This window comes from Pagrus pagrus (genome assembly GCF_965226575.1).
Source record: "Pagrus pagrus genome assembly, chromosome: 10".
In the NCBI taxonomy this organism is placed as follows: domain Eukaryota; kingdom Metazoa; phylum Chordata; class Actinopteri; order Spariformes; family Sparidae; genus Pagrus; species Pagrus pagrus.
The window spans coordinates 3,735,906-3,762,821 of record NC_140194.1 but is presented as its reverse complement, the minus strand read 5'-3'; the positions used below and the strand labels follow the sequence as shown (position 1 = coordinate 3,762,821).

At 43.3% G+C, this 26,916-nt stretch overlaps 3 protein-coding genes across 7 annotated transcripts in view; all 3 read right to left on the bottom strand.

The window, feature by feature from the left end:
* The window catches only part of abcc8 (ATP-binding cassette, sub-family C (CFTR/MRP), member 8), a 55,477-nt gene extending 49,094 nt beyond the window's left edge, over positions 1 to 6,383 (bottom strand). For all 5 annotated transcript variants that reach the window (XR_014623410.1, XM_084364222.1, XM_084364220.1 and 2 more), the window contains exons 1-2: positions 6,292 to 6,383; positions 3,010 to 3,172 (exon numbers count right to left, since the gene is read on the bottom strand). Coding sequence is in view for 4 of the 5 variants with exons in the window: in XM_084364222.1 (XP_084220348.1) it covers positions 3,010 to 3,172; positions 6,292 to 6,312 (184 nt within the window). In the remaining variant the exon portion in view is untranslated. The remainder of the gene's footprint in view (positions 1 to 3,009; positions 3,173 to 6,291) is intronic.
* A 2,278-nt stretch (positions 6,384 to 8,661) lies between these two features.
* Positions 8,662 to 26,915, bottom strand: LOC311264147 (harmonin-like). Its single transcript, XM_084364762.1, has 20 exons — positions 26,799 to 26,915; positions 24,525 to 24,592; positions 23,465 to 23,608; positions 22,413 to 22,551; positions 21,502 to 21,610; positions 21,348 to 21,372; positions 21,203 to 21,260; positions 20,944 to 21,132; positions 20,788 to 20,847; positions 20,216 to 20,272; positions 18,918 to 19,060; positions 17,680 to 17,745; positions 17,162 to 17,319; positions 16,915 to 16,970; positions 12,110 to 12,151; positions 11,890 to 11,943; positions 11,659 to 11,758; positions 10,802 to 10,911; positions 10,607 to 10,662; positions 8,662 to 9,138 (listed from the first exon to the last, which is right to left on the bottom strand). Exons 1-20 carry the CDS (start codon positions 26,832 to 26,834, stop codon positions 9,126 to 9,128), a joined length of 1,683 nt encoding a protein of 560 aa, XP_084220888.1. The 5' UTR covers positions 26,835 to 26,915; the 3' UTR covers positions 8,662 to 9,125.
* LOC311263175 (uncharacterized protein) lies at positions 13,015 to 16,875 on the bottom strand (the record flags this gene model as incomplete). Its single annotated transcript, XM_084363098.1, has 8 exons — positions 13,015 to 13,110; positions 13,632 to 13,760; positions 13,906 to 13,959; positions 14,496 to 15,203; positions 15,823 to 15,939; positions 16,081 to 16,245; positions 16,460 to 16,509; positions 16,842 to 16,875. 8 exons carry the CDS (start codon positions 16,873 to 16,875, stop codon positions 13,015 to 13,017), a joined length of 1,353 nt encoding a protein of 450 aa, XP_084219224.1.
* Position 26,916: the final 1 nt, after the last annotated feature.

Below are 26,916 nucleotides of genomic sequence, written 5' to 3'. Positions count from 1 at the left end.
TGTTCAACGGATAATGAAAGCAACCTTGTAACTGTCTTTCCACTGCCAGTACAGCCTTGAACATCTTGACAAAGAGCTCTCATAAATGACTAACAGAGATATTCAAAGGATGGGTCTGCAGCCTGTCGGAGTCTGTTAGCTCTTCATCATTCAGATACCTGTGATATTATCAGTGTTACGCTGCTCGATGCTCAGCAGGCGAGACAAAAGGCAATAAGAGCGACGAGACGGCTGCCGGCATGAGACCCATTACTCTATCTGTTTTTGTGGCTACAACTTCTTTATCGCCTTGCAAGACATTTTTGTTTCAGCTCAAACTGAAATATTACAGCAATTCAACATCAGAGGGTAATTTATTTTATTAAGGTGAGTCAGCGCTGTCATAAGAGACAGATCTCTGCTGATCAAATTGTGTTAATGACTCCTCTGCTGTTGGCACCTCAGCCGTTGGACAATGTATCTCTGAAGTGTTGGCACAGGCTGCCTCCACACACACACACACACACACACACACACACACACACACACACACACACACACACACACACACACACACACTGACACACACGCTTAATCTCTTCCTTTATCAGCCTCTTTTGCAAACATGCACACACAAGCACATTCCTACCATCTGCTCAAGCACTCTGCAATATCATTAAAAATCAGTATGATATTATTAATGCGAATAAAACAAATTTGCCATGTTGGTGCACAAATCACATATCAAAATTATTTAATTGATGCAGTGAACTCACAAAATATTTCCCACGTAGGTCAAACAGCTTTGTGTAAAGCTAAAACTGGCTGGAATAAATTAAAAGCCTTATTTTTTTTGTTGCAGAAATACCAATTAATCACTGGTTCCTGCTTCTCAAATAAAGAGATTTGTGATAATGTGGGTTTTGGACGACTGGTCAGACAAAACAGGACATTTGAATATGTTAACTTGGACGTTAGACTGAATAATAAACAGATTAAATGATGATTATTGTCAGCTGCAGCTCCAACTCGGGTACAACTGACTGCCAGTCGAAGCAAACAGATCCTACAAAGATGTTGTGGTGCACGTATTCACAGCATCCTCTTACAGTGGTAGTCTTGATGTGACTCGCTGAACTCATGAGCCAGCACTGTACAGAGCAACACATCCCATAGCTGCAAGGCAGAATATACATAACGAGCAGGCTGGCCTGAGAGCCTTTGTCAGGTGACTCAAGGTGGAAAGAACAGCTTTCACACCCCTGAGGTTACGTTAGGGTTAGTGAAAGCAGCAAAGCTCAGGGTGACCGGGGAGAAAATCACTGCAGCCTCCAGCGAGCTTTCCTTTTGTTATCCTCTGACAACAGACGCTGTCTTTACACCTTCACTCTGCCAATTATTGTGCTTCAGTTGAATTCATTTGCAGGAATGTTCAAAGCTAAAAACAAAAACTCAACAGGGTTTCAGTTAGCAGCACCTTGGCCGTTTCTACACACCACAGACGTGTCCAAGGTTGACATCTGCAGCAAACGTGACATATCATGTTCATGTTATGTGTCCACACATGAGGAGGTGCAGGGGGATGGAGGTGGCTTTATTACAGCCAAACGTGGCCGACTGTGGTTCGAGTCACATCCGTGGATATTTTTAAGGTCACCTGGGGACATTTTCCAGATACTTTTGCGGTGTCAAAAGCAGGTGTTTCTTCAGGAGATCTGCAGACATTTCCAGCTGTTTTGTGTCAAACACGGGAAGTCAGACTGTCTCCGTCCATGTCCGTGCCGACTAAAACAGGTATTTTAAGCAAAATCCAAATGTTTTCCTGACCCTATCAAAGTGGTTACAACACTACTAGTCTACAGCCATGCAAGCAGCTGAGATAATGCTAACATGCTGATGGTTACCTGGACCAGATTTCATGGCGATCCATCTAATAATTGTTGAGATACTTGACTTAAAAAACAAAATTGTTTTGTTAATCCATCTGATAGTTGTTGAGATATCTGAGTCTGGACCGAAGTGGTGGACTGACACACAGACAGATATTGCCATCTGCAGAGCCATGTCGCTAGCATGGCTGAAAGAGTCGACACATAATGACACATAACATTGTGACAGGAAAGACACTGAGAGTTGAGGAACAGCCTGAACTACAAAACATCCAAACACACCAATCACCAATAAACAAAACATCTGGAAAAGACAAGTAAAATGGAAATAACTGGAAGTTTAATGTGCTACGTATGAAGACAGAGTCTCTCTGTGTTATCAGTGAACAACAGGAACACAGAGCGACTGTCAAACCAGCTGTATGTGGAGACAAAGTGACAAAAAAGGGGCCCAAACTACCTCCAGATTTCACAATGCACGTGGTTCACGCACAAACACACTGACATGAGAGGACAGATGATGAGTCCAGAGCATGTGTGACAGAGTGTCTGCAGCGAGCCGTCCGGTTACACGCCGACGATGACACTAATGGAATGGCGAGCAGCCAGGAAGAGGCGTAAAAGAGGTGTAACCCGACGCCAGCCCGGTGGCATCTGTGTGGCCCCTGTACGCTACATATCATCGCACGATGTCACATTTGGTTTCAAAAAATGCTAGCAGCTCAAGAAATATGTCCTCGTGTGCTACCAGAGTCAGGAGACTCGTATTTCTGCTGCTGGCTGCGGGACAGAGCGACACCTACAGAGAAGGCTGAGAGTCTAACTCAGGGAGCGAAGTGCACAGTCGAACAAGCTCATAAATAAAATAAAGATTAAGAGTGGATAAAGGGTTAAAAGTGTATAGATAAATTATTGATGTTTTCATTTGTATTTAGCCAACACAAATAAATGCTTGCTTGATCAAACACATCATGCAGAAGTTCATTAAGTGAACAAGCTGATAGAGAGAAAACGGAGAAGGGCAGATGGAGAACATGCTCGTCATCTGAGCACAAATGTGTGTCTGCTGGTTGTGTGGACTGTCCAGGGAGGTGTGTGTGTGTGTGTGTGAAGAGGGTGAGGACCTCCCAGAGACACTCACCGATGAAGAGGATGGGAAAGGTGATGAAGAGCAGGAAGACATGTGGCACCACGTTGAGGGCGTCCAGGAAACAGCCGTTGTTCAGAACCCCCCCGTCCACGTTGTAGGCCACCGAGTTATTCTCGTTCCCACAGAACGCCAAGGACATGGTGGAACCGGGACTCTGCAGGGAACCGGCCGGAGGAAGAGGAGGAAGGGGGGAGCAGGAGCAGGAGGAGGAGGAGGAGGAGGAGCGGAGACAGAGGACAGACAGAGAGATTTTAAACAGAGGCACTCAGAGCATGTCGTGTTCAAAGAAAGGAACGCTGATGGCGTCCTCAGTGGATCCTTGTAAAATTCCCAAAGTGGCCTCCTCTTCCTGTTCCCTCCTGAGTCCAGAATCCAAATATCAGATCCAATTAAAGAGGGAAGGAGGGGGTCAGTCACAGTCCAGTGCAGCAGCAGCAGCAGCAGCAGCAGCAGCTCCCTCTCCTCTCCAGCGGTCTAAGCAGCTCTACCGGCCGTGCTGGTGAGAAACATCTGCATCCCGTCCGCCCGCAGTCCTCAGACATCCTCTAAAAAACCTGAAGCTCCACTTTGCGCGAGGCGCTGCACAGCTCCACAGGAATGCATTCAGTCATGCTCACACGTATTACGAACGCGCACACACAGCGAGGAGCAGCGGTGGCATTCTGCAGTGCACCTTCTATTCCTGTCTCCCTGCAAACCAGAGCTCAGAGTCGACCTTGGAAGACGAGAGAGGAGGGCGAAGAGTGTGCAGGCAGGCAAGTCAAGGCAAGGCAAGGCTGGAGGACTGAGAGCTGCTGAAGGTATGGGGGTGGAGGGCAGGATGGAGAAGTGAATGATGAGGAGAGAGAGAGGAGAGAGGAGAGAGGAGAGGAGGTACAGCTGCTGAATGAGCGGTGGAAAACGTCATGCATAAGGTACGTGTGAAGCATGAGCAAGCGCTCTAATCTAAATCCCAGCACCACGTTTTCAGGAATTACATAACTCTCCCCCTCAGTCATTTATTACTTTACTTCACATTTAGAGCGCTGCATGAGAAAAGACCACAGCGGAGGGACTGAATAACTAGGCTGCACACATGAAAGAAAAACAAAAAGAAAACAGAGGCATGAAATATGAATGAATCCCCGGGATGGATGCATTGTGCTCCCAGTCCTGCAGGGAGAGAGCGAATAGCAGCTGACCTGGTCTTGAGGGATCAGCGAAAAAAGCCACATGGGAGCAGATTTTGATAATCCGTGTATCAACAGGGACGGACTCACTCGTCTTTTCTTAGTGGTTAAAATGATTTGTGTTTAATGTAATCCACGCCATGGTGACCTTCATCTAGTAACAGCAGAGATGAGCTTAAATGTAATGAGCGGTTTACGCGAGTGTTTACACACAGAGACGGACATCTGATGTGAACACAACAATATGGAGACGCATTCAATTGTTTTTATGGTAATAATGTTTACACCTTCTGCATCTTCTCCTCAGAATGACCGGTGATGCCTTTTTCCATTTCAGTGTTGTTCTAGTAGCAGTTAATACATCAAGCTGAGGCATAAATATGCATACGGATGATTGTTCCTGTCCAGTCCAAGCAGAATAAAAACAGTCTGGATAAATATGCAGCAGTGGTGGCAGTAGTGAAGTATCTTAAAGGACGAGTTCACCCAAAAATGAAGATTCAGTCGTAATCTACTCGCCTTCATGCCGACGGAAAGTGAGGCGAAGTTTCCACAAAAGATTTCACAGCAAACCAGTGTTGCAGCATCCTCCTAAACAACTGAAGTCGCCTGGGACTTGTTTCAAAATGGCTCCATACAGCTCGATCAGCGTAATCCAAGTTCCCAGACGCCCAAAGATCCCAAATTGAATCGATACGACTTTCTTTACACGCTTAATAAAGCTGAAATGTTCGCTGTAGCTGCTAAGCTAAAAGTGTTAGCGCTCAACAGTCTGAGGTGGGCGCACAAGCTTGACCGTGTCTTTTCAAATCAGTTTGGGTTCTCAGGGCTTCCTGGAGACTTGGATTACGCCGGACGAGTTGCATGGAGCCATTTTGTGGGGTTTTGTTTTCTTTTTACATTTTAAAACAAGTCCCTATCTACATCACAACGCTGGAACACTTTTTTGCTGTGAGGCTCCAGAAACGATTGGCGGTCGATAAAAACTTCATCCAGACTTCAATCGGCACAGGTGTGAGTAGACAATGACTGGATTTTCATTTCTGGGTGAACTGTTCCTTTAACGTTGAGTTATATTAGGCAAAACGAGTGCAAATTGTTCTTGGTGGAGTTTGAAGCAATGGGAGTTGTCACAGATTTCTCTTTTAGCGGCTGATGTAGGTAAGCGAAGGTCAAACGTCATTTTAGAAGCAGTGAAAAGCTGAAAGTGAAGAAACTCTCTCACTTCAACGCCTCAAAATGAAGAGTTCACATCGCTGCAGTCGTGTCCTCTCACTTCCTGTCCCAAAATGAATCCTCTCCTTTCTTGGAAAAACCATGTTTACACCAGCTGACAGTAAAGAGTGAAACATGGAAAGGAAACTGATATTTCCACAAACAAATGTCAATCAGCAGAGCACAGACTATCCAGATGTTACGTCAGCAGGGGTTTCATCTGGGAAAAAGCTCCCGACACCAAAAGCCTCTAAAGAGAAATTATATTTTTTATCATGCACTGTTTCTGCGCGGTTATCCCTTTTTCACAGCTGGTGATAACTGGCCGGATTATACGTCTGCGGCTGCCCTACATCAGACATTAGCCCTGTCCATCACTGGATTGCCTGAGGAGGGTGGAAGTATTAGTGAGCACAGAAATAAAAGAGAGCCGCTCACTCAGAGAGGAAGAGGAACATTTGAGCTGCAGGAACTAAAAAAGGTTAGGTTAGTGTAGCTGGAGGGGGGAAAAGACGTGAAACAATGCATTCATATAATCTTTAAATATCAGATGAGATTGTTATGTGGCTCCTTCGCCGTACAGCTACACATCAGTCCGTGGGAGTAAAGTGAGGCTAGTAGGTGAGTGATGAATCATGCATGATCTGTGTTAATTAATCCTGCAGGTCCCTCTCTCACCTACAGTGAGCTTCAGATCATCTTTTATGAAAATGTGTGTGAGGACAATAAACCCATTGATTCCCAGTGATGTATGTAAGATCCCATCACAGGGATTCCTTGACTTCACTATGTCCTAACATGACTTGCAGCAGCAGCAGCATCCATCTCAACATGCATGCAGATAAAAAAACATAATCCAGGATGTGTTGCAGCTGCACGCAGCACTTACCGGTTTATATCGTGAGATCATGATGTTTCCTCCTGAGTCCCAGTCACACTTCTTCTTCAGGTGCTGTCACATCCGTCGCTCGGCTGCCAAAGAAAGACAAAGAGGGTGAAAGTCTCCCGGTTCGCTGTCTCTCATGTGTCCACCTCTCTGCTGTCCCACTTCTTCTGTGTTTGAGCGTCCGGCCGGCGGCGGCGGCTGGTTTAAGGGGTGGAGGCAGGGGAGCTGTCCACGGTGCTGAACCCGAGGAGGAGGAAGAAGAAGAGGAGGAGGATGAGGAGGAGGAGGGTAGATCCTCCACAAGAGAGGGGGCCACGGATGGTTTGTTATCATGAACCAGGGCAGAGGGGGGGAGGCTCTCAGCCAGACACCCCGCCGAGGTCGATGCGACGCTGAAACACGCAGCGGACAGAAGTCACGTATACCATCATGACTGCACAGCGTTACGTAACAGACACATGTGTTACATGACCGGCTTTTACGGTTTCATTAATTTATTTATTTATTTATTTATTTATTTATTATGATTGATGACAAACACGTTGCATTCACCAGAATAAACTGGATATAAATGTGATCCAGGCTCGTTCAGTGACGCTCAGCTTCATTATAAGTAGAATTATGAACACATGTTGGATTAACTGAGTGAGAAGCTGTTCAAGAAGGAGCTCTGTTGCCCCCTGTGGACGTTTCATTACAAAATAAATGCATGCTTGCAGGAAGTCCATGCAGAAACATCTCTGTTTACCTAAAATTCATCTTTAAAGGTGCATTATGAAGTTTTGGGGGGAGAAATGTTGATCAGAAGGGAAAGATTTTCATTGACTGATATATTTAATTCACTCTAATCCCGAATTAGTTGACTTTACTAGAAAACTGTGTTGCCTTAAAAGTTTTTACACCAGGTGAAACTAAACAGGTCAAGTTGTACAAACTAATACACATAATTAAGTGTAGGAGATATGTTTAGTTTACATTAGTAGGCTTGACTCAAAATCATTACTTCACATTAATTATTTATTTTCAGGAGTTGTACAAAATAACTATCTTAAATTCAGTAATACATAAAATAAGATTAATCTGTAAAGAAGTGTCCTTTAATTTATATTTCTTAACCATCAAGTTCCTGTGAAAGTCTCTTGAAGAGTCAGTATAATCCTTCAACTTGCTGATAATTACTTTGTTCCGGTATAAAACATTTTTTTCCATATTTGCAAGTACAGTAATTGTAAAAATGTGATTGAGTCAAGACTGAATTCGATAAATAACCGTATCAAGAAAAAAAATGGTCAAAAAAAGACAAAATAAAGGTCTCTGGAGAGTTTTTACTCTCATTTAACAATGCATGCTGGGAAGTCTACTCCTCCCCTCCCTTACATAAACTTAACACACTAAGTAATATGTGCTTAACATGAACATTGTTCTGTATTATTCATCACAAAACATAAAAGAATAATGAATAAACATTCAAAAGTTCAATTTAAACTAAATCTGGGTTCACAGTGCAACTAAACAAGCTGAATAAACAAACTCTCTTTGTTTTCATGACTGAACAAACAAACTGACCTTAAAGGACGACACAGTTTCATACTGGTTTACTTTGTTTATATGTGGCGGACCCTGCCACCTTTCCAGTTTCAAACAGTGTCTGGGACCTTATTTTCCTCTGAGAGCAGCTTGTTTATTCACTTATGGAAAAGATAAAACATTCAGATTTTGTCAGTTTTCTATTCATAATTTACTCGGGAGTCACCAGGACGACAGAAGTTTGTAAAATGTCGACACGATGTGATCGACCCGACTCGATAAAAGGTCAGATGATGACAAATAATGTTTTTTGTGCGTTCGTAGACCTAAAAATCAGCTCAACCTTTCAGACTGACTGAAACTGAAAACAGCACGAAGTCACGACTCCTCGCTAATCAATTTCTGGACAAACATATATTTGTAAATGTTATGATACAAGCATTGATTATGCTCTCTATCAGAACAGCTTGTTTATTCAGTAATGGGGGGGAAAAACTGTACGACTTCCTCATTAATATTGTAAATATTAAAATTCAGAGTTTGAATTTCTTCTCCAAAACTACGTAGTGCCCCTTTAAAACGTTGTTACATCATATATCATAAGTTATTATACATACAATCATTTCCCATGACAGGGTCGTCCTCCCAAACTGACATCAGGGAGTGAATAAGCACCTTTCAAAGCACACAGATCTGCACCTAATCATTATTTCTGAAAATGCTGCTTTGTGCCGATTGTGTTGGCTGTGTCCCCTTTTATTTCTCCCTGCCACACCAACCGGTCAATGTAATGATTAAACTAGTGAAGAAGAAGAAGAAGAGGAAGCAGGGAATCAACCGTCAATCAACCGTTCTGTGAGCAGTCCTTTATTGTGCTTAGAAAAGGCAGATCAGACGGCTGCATTCGATTACAGTTTTTCTTGTTTTACCTCGGCCTTCGTTGTTACACTGACAGATGAGACACACTTCTGAAGGGAAAGATCAGCGAGGCTTTGTGCATCTAAGTGAGGTCAGCCACCTCCGGGCTTGACAAAAGGTGAGAAAGATTACCGGAGACGACTAAGTATTGATTCGATCATCCTTTGACAAACCGACACAGCGAGAATGGTTTGATTCCTTAAAGAGCTTATAGAAATGTTATATCTAAAAACAAAAGACCATTATTTTTAGCTTGTTTGTCTAAAGATGAACGTGAAGATGAAGAGGAAACAGGATTATTTTATTGTGGTTGAGAAGAATCCTGCAGGAATCATCAAGAATGAAAATCTTCTTAAAATCAGTCTGGTTTTCTTGGCAGGCCGTTGATGCGACTAGAAGAACGTCCTGCAGGAGAAGAAAGACGAGTTAAGACACAGAAGTGAAGACGAGAGCAGATGTGCAGCAGTTAAACCTGCTGTAAACTTTATTAACTGGACTGCTAAGAAAAAGTTTGCTCTCTTCAGTCACTGCACATTAAAACACAACAGACCAACACACATGCAGGTGAGCTTTTCTTTTTAAAACACAGGGCTTAAAGGTGTAGTTTGTAAGAAATGGCCAGAAATTGAAGGTACGGTTGTATTTTTCTTTTTTTAAAGGAAATTGGTGTAAAAAAAATACTTTCTTGATGTTTTCTTGACTTAACAGACTAAGTAGCGATCTCTGATTTTACATCTCCTGACTGAAACTACGGTGGCCTATTAGATTATTATCTTTTGCAGCACAAAGTGTTACTCAGCGACCGGATGGGCTGGAGCTAGCTGGTTAGCATGCTAACTTCAGTAGATGTTGTATTTAAATGCACCACAGTTCATAGACATCTTTTACGAAACATCAAAGCTGTTGTTTCTGGCCTTTTTTCACAAATTACTCCTTTAAATTGTACTTTTTTTGTCAACCTAAACAAAATCCTGATCAAATCCTGCTGGCAACATACTGACATTAAGCGTAGCAGAGGAGGAATCCTCGTCTCAGTGCTACCCGGTGTCACTTAGTGTCTGTGTGTGTCAGAACATGTAACAGTCCTGAGGAGCAACATCAATCAGAACAACTGCTGAAGGCTGGTGAGTCCTAGTCTGCTTTTATTAGCGTCCGTGACCTGGTGATGCAGGACAACACCACAGAGGCCGCATACACGTTACACATGTGTTTATATACGGCTCACTGGGTCGGGCTTTGGCAGATATATGGTGGCGTGGGTCACTGACCGCATTAGTTGTAAGATGTCTCCACTCAAATAGCACGGCTGCATTGTTGTAGAGCACATGCTTCGGCATTAATGAAACATCGCCTTGAGGCATTTCTCAAATACAAAAAGGGAAAAGTATGCTGTACACACTAGCTTTTCTTGGAAGTACCGTAGCATTAACGGTAAGACATAAATCTGACTGTTTGACAAAGGTGAGGGGACATAAATGCCAAAATACAGTTTGCTTTCTTCTGATTGACAGGGAGACTGTCACATGTGCTCAAGAAAAAACAAGCCGCCACACCAAACCTCCCCTCCGAGACGTGCAGTGAAGAGGAGGAGGAGGAGGTTTGAAGACTAAGTGGATTTACCAGGACGACGGTGAGGCGGGAGGACAGGGGAGGGCTAGTGCTGAAGCAGGTAGCCGTGTCTGTACAGTGTTGCACTGCCTTCAAACACCTTTCTGTTCAAAGTGGGACTGACTGATGCTGACTTAGGGCTGCGTACACATGCACATACACACACACAGACACACGAGCCACACTGTCACATACTTGAACATTTAAATAACAGCGTACATGATGTGATGTTATAAAACATAAAACATTCAGAGGGATTTCTTACACTTCATCTTCATATTCTTTCGGAGGGGAAACCGCAATCACGACATCGATCCAGTCCTAAAGGTTAAAACAGCACTTACTTTCAATTTGCACCGGATTGAATCAATAAACAATATGAACCTCGAGCAACCTGATTGAATCTGCAAGTAAAAGCGTCACAACAACAATCAATCAGGGTCGATAATCTGAGTCCTACCCCTCCACTGTTCCAGGCTCGAGCCAGAGAGTTTTGTCCCTCATCCAGCGCGGCATCGATCAGGATCTTCCCGTTCACAGCCATGAGTTCATCCCCGGATACGATGCCACCTGCGAACACACACATCAGAGACTGTTTACTGCCAAACATATTCATGCACGACTCGGCTGCAGAGATGAATATACAGTCTGCATGAAGAGGCACTCAAACATTTAAAACTCTGCATCGACTCAAGTAAACATGTTGTCTCCTACAGCGCTGCATGCGTCTAAACTGTATTCACCAGGTAATGTTAGCAAGCGCCACCATGAACAGTACTCACCTATAAATCACCATGGAAACAATATTGACAGTGTAATAATAAAGTGCAAATACAGGCTTCACTTAATAAGCATAATGAATGACTTTGTATTCATGAGGCTCTGAGCCTCCACAGTCGGACTAATGCTCTGATTATGAAATGTATTTGCAGTGCAAATATGGTTTCTGTGATTCTGCTTAAAAGCCTGAATTTTTATAATGAAGAGTAGAATTAATTATCATTTTATTAAGCAAATGTAGCCAAAATAAAATGGTCCTCCAATAAATCCTGCAAAACCCAGCTTCAATCCTTTGTTTTTTACTGAAACTGGTTTAAAGATGGTGGTTTTGGAGGATGTGGTGGTGTTTTCTAATATTTAATTAATCCCCTCAGAACAAACTTCAGACACAGAGTCTAATTAGCTCTCTTATTTAAAGCTGTGACAAGGACTTGAATGAAACAGACGTTCATTTATTTGTCCCGCACTGCAGGTTTCATGATTTAAAGTTGATCTGTCAGTAAGTTTAATTTTAAAACCCAACAAAAATGAACTGACCGTGCTTATCTGCAGCTCCGCCTTCATACACTGAAGACACCACCAACTTTCCCAACGGAGAGTCTGCGCCTCCCTCCAGAGCGATGTCAAGCTGTCCAGCCTAATGAACAATAAACAAAAACAATCAACGCTAGTAGGTTCACTTTAAAAGTGATGAGTGGTTCCTCTCATCAATGAGCTCATCTGAAGTGTGAGTCGTCTGAAGTGACGGCAGAAGTTGGCGGTCTGTACCTTTTTAATTCTCAGCAGTCTCACTTCTCGCCCGTCTATCTGGTCCGCAGAGAACTATTCAACAAAGAAACAATTAAAGGAAAAATAGTTAAACACATAAAACAACACTGCAGCTGCAAATTAACTAGTGAATGTGTGTATGACTATGCAAGTCTATTTTTGTTTGCAAGAGCTGCGACCTGTATATCCAAAACTATCTAACGTGATCAGGATACAATACCATGGAGTGGGGATCAAACTCTTCCTCGTATTTCTGAAATCCCTGAAAGAGAATCAACATGCAGTTCATTGAAAACGGATCAATACATCAAGAGAGAGTCAACAAGCAGGGCAACAAAGAAACAAGTCACATTATAAAGACCGGGCCAGATTTCCTTTGACAACCACTTCTTTGTTAGTGTTTTTAATTCCAGCCTGAATAATTAGTAACCATGGTGACGCTCTGAGTCATTAAGTCAAAAAGCACAGCGGCTTTTAAAGCTTCATACTTTCATTCAATTTATCCACAGATAATCATTCCTCCCGATGTCGACAGCTATTTTAATTTCCAGGTAAGGAAATTGAACAAAGCCTCTCAGAGAACAGGACGTCACATTTACCCAGAGAACATTTTTCTTCCTGCAAAGTAAACACATTAATCTAGCGGTTCATTTCCTGTTGTTGTTGTGCAGACAACTCATCCATGGACATAAGAAATGAGCTCATTTGTAATATATGTTTTTATTTATCGTGGCTTGAGACAGAAATTGGAAAACAATATTAGTGATGTGGATAAATCAAATGAGACGGACATGACGAACCGGCTTCAACGAGCCTTCACGGGACAGCCTTTGACGTACCAAACCATCTGTCGCCAGAATGCATCAAAACCAGTAACAGCAATAAAACCACAACACATGCATTCCCACACTATACGTTCACAGTGCTCCACATCAATAAAAGCGCAGTCATGCATAAGCAACACAACTGGACCTAAGGGAAAGTGATGCACACAACAGAGAGAGGAGATAATGAAAAAATAAAGGAAGAGGCTCCAGTGAACCATGAGGACACCTGATGTGTTACCCCCGATACATAAAGCAGAGTAAGAAACAGGTGGAAAAAGCACTCAAGAGTAATAATGATTTAAGGAAGGTGGTGATAGGTATGGATTACTTGTCGTTTGGTGTTTGATTTAAAAGACGAGTTGAAAGGAACCATCCGTTTCAGCATTTCCTGAGGCTGAAACACAAGAACGGGTATCAGCTCTTAGCGGACGTGTAAAAAAACCAAACCAACGAAAACAAAGCGTGTGAATGATTTATGGTATCCCTTCCTTCAACTACGACAAACAAGGTTTCTCCTGAGAAGCACATTTCACCTCCAGCTGCAGAGGTATACATTGACTACAGGAAGAAGTGTGTAGCTCTGCTGTTGTGCTCCCCAGGTGTGAATGTGCGGCTCTAATAAAGTGAGAAGATTGTTGGAAAGCGCTTCCTCCAAAACAAATTCAGTTTGAGAAATAAAACAATGCGTCCAGTTTCATTACAGCCTCATGACAGGAGTGAGAAATAGCTCCCCGGTGTGATGTAATAACCACAGATTGTCTTTCTGTGAAACAGGCTCGTAAAAAGAGGCAGATGAATCCCTCACCCAGATGATGGCATACTGCGTCAGATGTCTGAATGCTTTATGACCTTACTAAGCTGAATATGGAGGTTTGCCTTGTAGTAGCAGGAGATGATTGTGGTGTGTTTTCATACCAAGCCGTCAGAACGGACTGCAGATCTGTGCAGGTCTGGTCGGTGGGTCTGGGACTGGGGCAGCATGACGGGTTTGGACATGACAGGGGCCATCTGACGCCTCTGGTTGGGGGGGCTAGGAGCTAGTTGCTATTGGGGAAAGACCATGTTTCCATTGTACAGCTGAGTATCGGTTTATATTAACAGGATGCTCATTCGATAAATTATTTCACAATAAAAGCCTCCTGGATGGGATTGCATGCAAAATGTAACATCTGATGTTTACAGAACTCACCAAGGGAGAGCTTGAACTGGAAATTCGACTGGCATGTGAGGTATTTCTCATCACCTGAACCACAGTAAAATAAAATGAATCGTATTAGCCCCCCTGGCACAGACAGCACTGCAGAAACATCAGTGCAACACACACCCAGATATCACAGCGAGGTGGAGGTTTCAAAGGCAAATCGATGCACAACCAAGGAGAAGGTGCATTAAGAGGAAAACACACACATTTTTTTTTTTTTTTTTAAATCAGCTCCTCTCATGAGCTATAAGATGCTGCTTCCATCCCCACTACACATCATGCAGCACTCCACTCAGTTTAACAAACCTCAGCTACAAGAAAACATCAATAACAACACACTGCATCCCTGAGTGCATTTACCTCAGCACAGAAGGAAACTGTAAATCAATGACTGCCCACTTCAGTCATGCTAACACCCTGTATCGCTTTCTAGTCATGCATAAAACATCCCAACACATAGAACAGAACATGCACATACATCTACGCATTAAAAAGAATTGAGTCCTGCAACCTTGAAAAAAATAAGGAAAGGAAAAGCCACTCAGACACGTCATCCCTCTCACGTGAGAACATCTAACCTTCGGACTGGAGGGGTAGGACATTTCACTGGTGTTGGCCGAGTATATTCCTCCTCTCGGGAGGTAGCCGCCTGACTCCCACTCGCTCCTGTGCTCTGGAGGACTGGGAGGGTGTTGGAGGTGATGGTGATGGTGATGACGCTGGCGGAGCCCACTTAGGGTTCCTACTCGGTCCTCCGAGTGTTGTGGGGGTGGTGGCGGAGGGGGAGGCGGTGGGGGCGGTGGAGGGGGAGGTGGCGGCGGAGGAGGCCGCGGAGCAGGCTGAGGGGAGGAAGGAGGCCATGACGACTGAGGTGGAGGAGGATAGTGGGAGGAAGGTGGGCGAGCAGGTTGGGAAGGGTGAGGATGAGGGTGAGGCTGAGAATGAGGGTGAGGCCTGCGCCCCTTGTTGTGCCCGGTAGATGGGGCAGAGGGAGGTTTTCGAGCAGTGGGTGGAGAAGGAGGGCGCCGCTGTGGGGACACTCGAGAGGAAGGAGGGGAGTAGTTGGGTATGGTAGGGTGCAGCTTGGGTGAGGGTGGAGGGAGAGGCAAGGGAGGGGGAGGCTGGTTATTGCTGGGCTGGGTAGGGGCCAGTCTCTTCAGAGGGCCCCTCAGGCTCTGATCCACCTCATCCAGGTTAATGTCGTCCAGATCCGTGGTGGCGAGGTGGAGGCCGCCAGCGAAGCGCTTCACCTTGGGCTCAGAGGCAGGGGAGCGCGGCGGGGAGAGCTTAAAGTCACAAGGACACGGAAAATAAATTGTTTCACCTCATGTGTCAAATCTCAAGAACACATCTGCAAAGTCACTGAAGGTGCTGGGTAACGATGCACAAAAAGACAAATAAATACAGGCAGACTTTTGTCCTACTTTCCCTGATTCTTTTACGGTTAGCTGACGTTCATTTATGGCCAAAATGTTTGTCTATTTGTAGTATTTAAGAATTAATTCTCAAAAAATTCACATTTTTACTACCCCGGTGTCTCTCTTGTATATTCAAACTACTTTCACCTGGTGAAAAAGTTATTTTTAGTAGTTTGAGCCGGTTTCTAGCACACCAACCCATTATTGCCTCACTACATGCAGCATATATATCATATAATAGAGCATTTGAAGTGAAATAAGCAACAGAATAACACACATAATGTTTTTTACTGAATTGTAATGACTGGGAGAAAAAGGCTTTCTGAACTTCTGAGCACTACTGAACTGTCCTTTCAAACATTTAGATCAAATAATGTTAGGAAAGAGTTGTCTCAATGCCGTCATCATCAATGCTACGCTACAACAAAATATTGTCGAAGAGCTCTGAGTGCAGAGAGGTTCAGACAGAGGAGGTCTCACTCTGTACCTCTGGGGATTCGTTCTCCACGCAGGAGATCTGCTCCAACCGAGTCTGACAAAGGCGCTCCACCCAGTGCTGCACTTTCTCTGACTCCTCTAGGTCTTCTCTCTCCGTCTCTGAGACCTGGTATGAACCCAGGGCGACGCAGCATCAGACAATAAGGAATTTAGTGCAACATGGTTACATTTAGTTAAAACTTCTCACCCTGAAAGACAAGCCAACATTGCCATAAAGTGTTTATACAAAGTCCACTCTTTCTCGTACCTCCTGAACCAGCCGATTGATCTTCAGTTGCTTCTCTCGTTCATACATCTCTTCTTTTTCCTTGGCGAGTTTCAGCTCGAACTCCATCTCCTTCTTGTTTTTTCTCTGCTCCTGTAGCGTGTCTGTGTTGGAAGTTTTCTTCTTTTTCTTCTTCTTTTCTCCTTTCTGGGATGTCACCAATAAGTCAAAAATAAAAAGCGGGGGACAGAAACACATCTGCCACTCCGAACCACACACGGCATGACACGCAGAAACAGCTAGTGACACCAAACAACTCTGTAAATTATGAATATGAAACCACGCCTTTGTCATGATATAAAAACCAGTTAAAAACCAGAAACTCCACTACACCACACTGAAGTCAGGCAGCTGACAGTACCTTGCGGATTGACGGCAGTTTCCCTTCATACCGATAAAACCAGCCAAACGCTAAGGATGGAGATGAACACAGGTCTTAAAAGTATGTTAAAGTAAGTCTCAGCACACTCCAAGCCTTTCACATGTTAAAGATGCAAGACAATACACTCAGAGTCACAACACAGCAATCGAAAAAGAAATGGAAGAACGTAGATTTAGTTTGTTTTGATTTCTGCAAACTCCTCTTGAAAACCAAGTGATGCAAACTGTATTTCAACAGATGCAAAAATAAATATTCAGCAGCTGAATTTTTTGTTTATCAGTCTCATTTAGTTTTTGGCAGCATTCAGCAATTAAAGTAGTTTCTCCAATGGTTGAATCTTGGCTGTCAAAGGAAATCTAGCACTTGTCTGTGAGTACAACGGTCTGCACGAACATCCTGCTACCACAGCTGTGACAATGACAGCTGAGACTCACTTGTTCATCCTGCTCTTCATCCTCGTCTTCCTCTGCGAAGAAGTCGGCTTCCTCATCTTAGAGGAAGAGGCCATAGAAAGCAGCACAGCACACAGGAGTGACGGAAAGAGAGACAGAGCATGCATAAAACAGAGGAAGTAAGGATAAACCCAGGAGAGAGTTACCTCTACAACTCTATGGTTTGAGAAGAAAAGGGAAATAGAGAATTCATGCACTTCAGGATAAAGTTTATTTCAGGTGTCCTTACGAGAACTCTTGGACTTTGGAGACGGGCTGGTCTTCTTCTCAGGTGGGACAGGTGATCGGCTCTTTGGACTGTGGGGGCTCTTTGGACTCTTGGGCCGGTCTTTGGCTCCCCAGTCCTCCTCCCACTCTCTGTTGTTCTTCTTCTCCGCAGCCTCAATCCTACGGAGGACGACAAAACAAGTTTTACACATGCCAAAACAATACTGAATTGGCACTTTATGGACGTCTAAAGGTCGAGTGTGTCAGATTTAGAGGGATCTATTGGCAGAAATTGAATATGATATACATAATTATGTTTTTGTTACCTTAGAATGAGCCTTTTATATTTACAGAGGGAGATGTTTCTACAGTAGCCTAGATTGGACAAACCAAAACCTGGCTCTAGAGAGGACCTTTGCCGTTTTAAGCGCCCAGCGTGAGGCGAGGGTTATTTTATTGGTTGTAACCTGCAACCTCATCGCTGGGTAACGCTAAATCCGACACAGTGGACCTTTTAAAAACCCAAAACGTGTTGTATACTTCTCCATCTCCTTCTTATAGCGCTCCTCTTCCTCTGCAGCTTTCTGAGAGATCTCCATCTGTCTCCTGTTAAAAACATTAACACAAAATTAAACTCTGTACACACAACATACTGCAGCAGAGGGCTATAAAAACAGAATAGCATGTAGGAGCTAATAAGAGTATCAGTCCTGCAGCATCATTCATTCAAAAATATTGCCGGCATCAAAGCATTGAGAGCGTGTCCTCTGAATTTAGGAACGCCTGAGAATAATGTGCCAATGATATATATATGGTGATGTAACTACAGAGCAATATAAGTGGTCGTTGGTTAGATGGAAAATCATTGCAGGTGCTGTTTAGTTTCTTTGTCCCCAATATATGTAAATGTATGCTTGTGAAGCGTTTGCCTAGCTGACAGGGAAATGATCGAACTCCTGTTTTTGTGTTTCTCTGTTGTGTTGTGGTTGAAGCAGGTCACGCACTGCCCTGAATGCATTTGAGGTATGTGAATTCAGTGTGACAGGAGAGGTTTGATCCACAAAGGAAAAGAAAACAAGCAGGTCACTGAGAATACATAATTTAGCACCGACTGACAGATGATATTGGTGGCTGAATGCGGAGGAGGCTGCCTCTAAAATGTCAATCAGCTGGCATTCACCAAGCTGATTATTAGCCGCAGTTGTTGGGTCAATTTGTGCTCGTATTCGAGGGAAAATCAATTTCAGCTGTGTCTGACAGTCCTGCAAAGAAAGCCACTCTCACACCCTCAGCTTGAAGGGGATAAAGACGTAGTGGCCGCATATGGGGCACCATTTATGTTGGGATGTATCAAAATGTCAGCCAAATCTCGGAGATAAAATGGCTTCGGTCAGCCAGAGGTGAAACTACTTAACTTGTGAGCAGCATTCACACGCATTTTCCGTATGTGTGTGTATGTGTGTGTGTGTGTTTGATATCCACTGCAGTCGCTCATCAGTTTTAAATAGAAATTCTATTTATGTCATCAAATCGATGCACTTCCAAACTGGTTCAAACCCGGTGTACACATCGAGTGATCTCGTTGACAAAAATAGGGTTTGTATTTGGGTGATAAGATGTGAATTCTTCAATTATAAATGAATATACCTCCAATATATCACAACAAAGACACAAAAACATCCGTCTTGTGGTTTGTTCAAGCACAACAAGACAAATGCCAGTCTTCTACCAAACAGCAAAGACCGAAGAAAAGTTTAAGTTTTGCTCTGTTCACTCACTGCCTCTCCTTCTCCTGCTGCTCTTTAATGATTTTGTTGGTCTCCATTGCCACCTTCTTCTGATGCATCAGCTCCTGCCTGTCCAGCTCCCTGCGGGCCTCCACTGCCAGCCGCTCCTCATCTGTCATGAACAGATCGCTGCCCTGAGAGAGTGACAGCAGCAAGAGACGATAATCAGGCAAGGACATCGTGCACAGCAGGAGGTCCTCAAACTTTTTGGCTCTGGTGACCGGAGGGCAAGACCAAAACCAGTGTCCCAGACCAGAGACAAAGAGGGACGTGCGGATGGGTAATTTCTATAGTTAGTATATAGTTAATAGTAGGTATATTCAGGAAAAAAAACCTATAAAACATATAAAATACGTACAATTCATTTACATTTAATGCTTATGTGAAAAAATGAATTCACGTCATGTAAAAAACAGTGTCCATTTTGGAGCATGGCCTTGAATGTTAATAATTTTGAAATTGTATTAATGTGGATGCACTGCAGTCAAAAAGAGACAAAATGAAGACAGACACACACACACACACACACACACACACACACTCAGACAGGAATAAATGCTTTAGACAGGCACCAAGAAAAACGGTAAATAAGACGGGACTGCTTGTCTCAGTTACACAGTCATCGTCGCTGAGTCCCGAGGCAAACAACCTGCCGAGAGACTTCACTGATGATTAATGTTGCTCCTGCAGGCAGCCAGACTGAGGCACAGCGAGGTAATGTGATGTCTCCACAGCATCTGTGCCGTTCAGGAATACCAATTGGAGAAGGTAGAAGTTTGTGTTCCCACATCCATAACTGTTTTACTTTCTGAGTGGCTTCAAAGGTAATCAGGGGGATTTTATCCTCATCCTTGCTTACATGTTATTCTGTGAACTATTCCATCCACAACTTTACTTTCAATGTGCCATTTTGTTGCCGCCTGGTACGAAATCTCCCAGGAAACTCCCAGGCTGACTAGGGATCAGGTCAGGCTGGCAGTCTGGCACCATTTCTATCAGCTCGAACATCTCCATTCAGTGCAAATTAACAGATAAACCAACATGTGTCACTTCAGCAGGAACTGTTAATTTGAAATGGTTGAGCATCACATATGCAGATGCAATAATATGTATCTTAAAGTCTGTGGTGTTAAACCTGTCTATGTTGAATTCAACATACTCACAAGAATCAGGAGTTATGTGAGAAAAGACCCGGTTATGAGTGGAGCAAAAGAGGACACACTGTAGTGCTGAATGTTTCATATATTATAATTAATTTCTATTAAACATAACGCAGGTAGGGTACTTACAGCTCCTGTCAGGACAGTAATAGTCAGACTCCTGCTGCTCTTCAGGACTTTCACAGCCTGGAAAGATAATAAAAGAAGACTTAAAATAATGCTCTCAATCGTTAAGGTACAGTTTATTTCAATTAATAAAATTAAGGGTAATATGTTAACAGTGCTTCATGGAGTGTGTGAGGTACACGTGTACATGTTGTGTGTTTTTATCAGAATGTGAAATCAACACCAACTCCTGGTAAATACTGCAGGCTTTGTTTTCTCCATCAGCCACTTTGGCGAATAACCAACAAGCCATGAGGGACGTTTTCGACTGCAGAAACCATTTTGGCTGGTTAAACACTAATTTGGCCGTGGCTCTGCGGCTCAGTGAGTAAAACACTGAACAAACACTGCCAGCGATGAGAGGTTTTACTTCTATCAGCATCACAAGCACAGTTAAAACAGATGCTCTCATTGTGCTGTGGGTGCTTTGGATAAAAAAGGACAAAATGTACAAAATTGTTTATCGATGTCAGATTAAGAATGACTGATGAACATTGGACTCAAGCGGACAAATAATTTAATTGAGCATAATTCACCTCTTTGTGGTGCATATTGGTGAAATCCACACTGTTCACCTCAACGATCTGGTCTCCAACCTACATTTTGGAGTAAGACACAGAAGCAGTTCACAGCAGGCAGGTATGTAAGACTCAAAACTTCACAGGGGTGTTCTGGTCACTTTGAGCAATCACCTCGAGTCCAACTTCTGCAGAAAGAGAGCCCGGCTTGACGTTACTGATGTAGATGCCGGGTTTCTGTGTCGGACCACTGGAGATGCTGATGCCCATCCCCTTTGAACCCACGAGACTGAGGAAAACCTTCTTCTCCTTGATTTCTTTACCTCCAATGGACGCCAAGCCTGCAATGCTGCTTTTCTTCTCCTGCAGACAAGTAAAAGCTGTTAACTGTTGCCTAAGAAACACCTAAGAGCAAAGTTAATCTGTCTCTTACCCCTGACTCGGACACAAACTGGTCGACAAACTGCCACTTGAGAGGTTCATCTGATGAGCTGGAGAAATGAATGTAATCAAATGAGAACACAGTGATCTCTGCGTGTCACTGCCCATTTCACCATTCAAAACATTAATGATCTTACCCTTTCACTGGGATCACCCCCACGTCTGTACAGACAGAAAAAAACAAAAACAAATTAAAACAATGAATGATGCCTCTGCTGTTAAACAACATTCACCTTCATGCACATCAGTCATTCAGCTGTTAGTTGGAGAGCGAGTTAGTGTTTGACGTACGCCGGACTTTAAGTGACACAATCTTCTTGGTCTTGATGAGACTGATGACCTCCTCGTGGATGCAGGAGGAGATGGAGTATCCGTTGATGCGCACAATCTCATCACCAACCTATACATCAACACAGGAGGGGATATCATGGATGACGCCTCCAACAGCTTACATCCCCAGTGTTGAACATACCAGCTACAGTATGATTTATTGATTTATGTGACCAATTTACATTTTGATTATTCAATGATTTAAGTCTAGATTTCAAAGCCTAATCAAGGACGGGGGCTGAACATAAGACAGCCTTTATATATCACAGCTGTTGTATTGCTTCTCTGCATGTAACACATTTTACCTGTATGGTCCCTGTTACATAAACTAATAAATAAACACCACGACCCCCTTGATTGTGTTTTGTTTATGCAGTTTATAATAAAGTACTGTTATTGTATTACTTTACATAATGCACTTAAAGTCTTGCGAAACATTTGGAATAGTTTTCACCTTTTTAGTGAAGGTAACTATGTCATTTGTCACGAGAACCTCTGGTAAAGCTGCCATGTTTTACACGACTCTGTGGGTTTTATTCAGATACAACATCGGTGACAACCCTCACTTGGATGTAATTACAAACCAGATTGCAGAGAGCCACAGCGGTCATTCTGTCTCATCTATATTAAAGCATCCATCTAAAAATGTACTTTTTCTCTCATGTTTCTTTTATTTAAAGCCCATCTGAGAGAGACTGTCATGCAAACACCATGCAAAAAAACATGGTGCTTTACCCCACCTAGTGGATGCTGGTATAATGACACAAACACCGAGACACATGGCCACAGAAAACCATTAGCCCACATTTAAAGAGTAGTTTAGATAATTGAAAACAGTATTATCATCACAGTTAACTCTCAGACAAACGTACCTGCAGGTCAACATTTTCAGCCTGACTGTCTTTGACAATCTGTGATATGTAGAGACCGCAGCCAAACTCCAGCCCGCCCCGGACACTCAGACCCAGTCCATCTCGGTGTGTCCGATCCAAACGCACCTCTTTCAGCTTCCTGCACCATCATGACAGAGAGAGGAAGATGTACAACAGGATGTGAGGAGGTAAACTTAAAGGATAAGTACCGTTTTTTACAACCTGGACCTTATTTCTGGCAAAACATATGGTCATTTACTCACCCAGATAACTTTGGTGTCATTCGGCGTCGTTCGGACGAAATTAGATCCAGTGTAGCGGCGATATATCCATATAATGGGAGAGACGGGGCAGCGACACACAGCCTCTATATAACGCATTATCTGCCACGAAACTAGTTCATTTCATCAATATTTTGTTATGAAATGCTAGCGCTATTAGCCTCTGAGTCCGGGCTCGTCTATTGTCAACATCCGGGGTCTGTAGGCTGATCTACTACCTCTGACCTGGAAGATGTCGTCTCTGAGCTGCGCGCGCACCCGCGACAGCGCGGCTTGTTTACCTGTAGCTGCTACTGCTAGTTTGACCCCGGATGTTGATAACGGACGAGCCCGGACTCAGAGGGGAATAGCGCTAGCATTTCATAACAAAATATTGATGAAATTAACTAGTTTCGTGGCAGATAATGTGTTATATAGAGGCTGTGTGTCGCTGCCCCGTCTCTCCCATTATATGGATATATCGCCGCTACACTGGATCTAATTTCGTCCGAACGACGCCGAATGACACCAAAGTTATCTGGGTGAGTAAATGACCATATGTTTTGCCAGAAATAAGGTCCAGGTTGTAAAAAACGGTACTTATCCTTTAACAGAGAAACAAGAGGAATGGCTTCGATATGAAAACAAAGAAAAATCCTGACAAGCACGGAGGGATATTATGGTGTAATCACATCTTCTTTGTAGGTTGTTTTCATCACATAGGCACAAACAGCATGTGATACAGACCAGATGTACACCAGTACCAGAAACACGAGTCTATGCTGGACTCACCGTGACCTCTTGGGGGTGAGCAGGTCGTACTCCACCTGGTGTTTGAGCGGGATGAGAGGTCGGATGGCGTCAAACAGGGGCAGGCGTTTCGGTTCGTTGATGACCAGCTTCAAGTCCCCAACGAGCACTCGCAGATCCATCGACCTGAGAGAGGAGAGGGGGATGAATAGTTTAAGTTTTGTATTTTTTTTTTTAATTGCAGCTCCTTCTGGAAATGTGGGAAAATACAATATGAAGGTGCCTTTACTTTTTACAGCATGGAAATTAGCTTTAGAGACACTGAACGTCATACTGACTTTAGTCTAATGTACAAGTAATATTCTTGGAAAATATAATCCAACCATCTTTCCTTCAAAATTCAAAAGAAGACAAGAACAGCGATTAAAGCAGCACGGTAAAAGCTACGGTGTAAAATCTGTCCACCTGGCCTCCTGCTTGAATTATTAATAGGCTCCGTTTGGAGGATGAACATAAAAAAAAGGCTTTTGTGGGTAACTGGCCAGGCTTGTCGGAGCACAGTGGAAACTGATCAGAGGCTTAACCGGCGGGGCCACAGAGCGCTGCCTCTGTACAAAGATTAATTGAAACCTAGACCTGTAGCCCCCTCGGTCCGACCCAACCCCCCCTCCCTCAGCTCTCTGAGACCAGGCTGTTATCAGAAACCATGACCGAGCACACAGGTGAGGTTAAACTGGAGCTTTGAGTGCATCAGGGTGACAAGATTAAGAGCTTTTGAGAACTAAACATGAAAAAGTTAAAAGTTAGTGATGATTAGTGGAAAGGAAAAAGGCATTTTGTGCATCATTTTACCTGCAGCTAACACAGAACAAGAGGGAAATACAGCAACAATGGAGGCATGAATATATGCAGAAACATCACTTAATGTCACACGTTGAATGTTTTGAATTACACTAAATCAGTTCTGGTTGAAAGCAGTGATTATTTGAGGGCACAATCTTTCTTTCTCTTTGTGACAGAGACAAAACAAAACAGAAAAAGCAACATACTCGCAGACACACACACAATATAACCACACTAAGCAGCGACAGGTGCGACTCACTGGTGATACATGCGGAGGACATCATACAGGTAATCCTTCTCTGCTTCATTTTCAATCAGCAGCTCCACCTGCAAGAAAGGACAAACATTTGGTGCCATCCGTCTTCTCACTGTAGGAATACATCAGCCCACCGACACACACTGTACCTCGCTCTCCTGTGGTCCTGTCAACACCACCGGGGGGTTGAACCACCACCTGTGTGTGTCTGTGTGTGTGTGTGTGTGTGGGAGTCATACAAACCTGACGCCGGTTCAGCTGCAGCAGGATGGGTTTGAGGAAACGCTTCGGCCAATCGCTGATATAACACATTTTGCTCTTTCTTCCTTCACTAACTATCGTAAAAAACCTTCAAACTCAACCTCAGAAACTTTATTTAATCAGAGTGATCATTAAAATTAAGCTTTCAGGATGATGAGACTCCTTGGACCGAAGCAAGGTAGTAATGGACTGCTCTCTTCTCTCACTATCAAACCGCTGGGAGGGAATAATGGCAGTACAGCTGAGGAGAGGCTGCAGCAGGAAGGTCAGCAGTGTCATCTTACATCTCACGACACAAACAGAGGTTAACACTCACACCCAATATTCACACGCATACACATGCATGAAGCAGTGTCAGCTCAAAGATCAGAGAGCAAAACTCACGTACACATGCACATTCAGACACCTCTGTGTCATTGTAGGTAAGGATTAAAGAAGCCCAAATCAACTGGCAGCCCGTACACAACTTATCCTGGCCCTATTATAATTTTGTTGTATGTATTTCATGAAAAAGCTTTAACCCAGGCTATTTAATTTGAATTTACGAGAATCAAGCTGACATCCTTCTAACATTAAAAAGATGCATCGTTTCTTTCCTGTACTTTTGTGTGTATGTGTCTTTTTTCAATTTTAACTAATAAACTAATAAACAAAGCAGAGGAAATAATAAAAAAGCTCATTTACATTTTCGAGCTTTAAAAGGCTGCCACCTCACTATTTTAAAGTAGTTAAATCTGCCTGGATTAAAGCAGAGCTAGATCACCTGAGACTCATTACAATAATAGTGTACACGTAATCTACGTGGACCCTGCAGTGAGGGTGTGTGTGTGAGAGTGTGTCATGGTGTTTACGACTGTCATAAATTTCTCTCGCTCAGGGAAATGAGACACAGTCGGCCTCCACCTGCAGACTTTGGCACCATAAAACCAATAAGGCAAAGTGATAATCGATGAGTCAGAAACCCATTTTTAAAAGTGCACCGTCTTGTTTAGAAGATTTTTGACCCTATAGGCTAGAGCTTCTGTTAGCCACCTTTAAATTGACCAAAAAAAGATAATAAAAATGCATTTCTTCTGTGAATGTTCAGTACAACCACACGTATACTCAACCAAACAGAGATACGTGACGAGGACGATGTCCCCGAAAGACACAAAGCCTCATTGTGCCGTGTTGTGTCCCCTCTGCCTCTAATTAAAAACAGTAAATTGCCACATCTCTTCCGCTCAGCTGCTCCTGTCTGACACGCTCTGCCATTAACCCAATGCTGAGATGCCCTTTTGAAGAGCTTCCAGTATGGGATGCAGCACAGACGGCTGTGTGGGGATCCCGACATGCTCCGGGGCTGAAAACACTCTGAAACATATCATGTTCCCGTCCTTTGTTATGTTTTACTCATTAGGCACCTTTGTGCCAACGCCAACCACAAAAACATGGCATGATTTGTGCTTAATTCATGGACCCACATCACTAACATTTGTTTAAGAATGGACCTCAGCTGCATGATGTTTACCTGAGCTCAGGTGAGACACATACAGAAAGGAAGTCCTCCAATATGGCCGCTGAGAACTTACTTTTAAGATATAATGTAGCTGAAATTATGCCCTCACGTCACAACGAGTCTGCCTGTAGTTACCATCCAACAGACTGAAAACACTGTGAAATTCATTTTACACCAGACAATCAAAGAAAAACAATTATTCAGCTGAATGAAAACCAAAAAATCTATTAACAACAATTAAATAAATAGTTTACACGAGTAACAAATTATATTTTAACTATAAATAACGTTTGACTCATTATATTTGTGATGTGCTCTCAGAAAAAGACTTTAAGGAAATAAAATTTTAATGTTTTTAACTGTTTCTGTCTCGTGAGGCTGTCGTCAGGCCTGCACTGCGTCTGCGTAACACCCCACTGAAAGATAACGTTACACCTGAGAGACAACCAGGTAAGGAAAGAGCTTTTTATAAGATATTTTAATCAAATATCCGAACAACTAAAATGTCTGTGTCTTACCTTGTGCCTAAACTCCCGAGCAACTTTCCTCTCCATCGTTGAGAGACACGGCAGCAAACAGACCGACGTGAGAACCAGGAGAAGTTTGACAGGACCGGGGCAGAGCGTCAAGGTGGAC

What these genes read in the sequence shown, in the direction of transcription:
- LOC311264147 (XM_084364762.1), bottom strand. Translation starts at nt 26,834, where the DNA reads ATGGAGAGGAAAGTTGCTCGGGAGTTTAGGCACAAG. An exon ending in GTCCTCCGCATGTATCACCA is followed by an intron (nt 23,609 to 24,524) that starts GTGAGTCGCACC and finishes CTCCTCTCTCAG; the next exon opens with GTCGATGGATCTGCGAGTGC. An exon ending in TCCAAAGTCCAAGAGTTCTC is followed by an intron (nt 16,971 to 17,161) that starts GTAAGGACACCT and finishes TCTTCCTCTAAG; the next exon opens with ATGAGGAAGCCGACTTCTTC.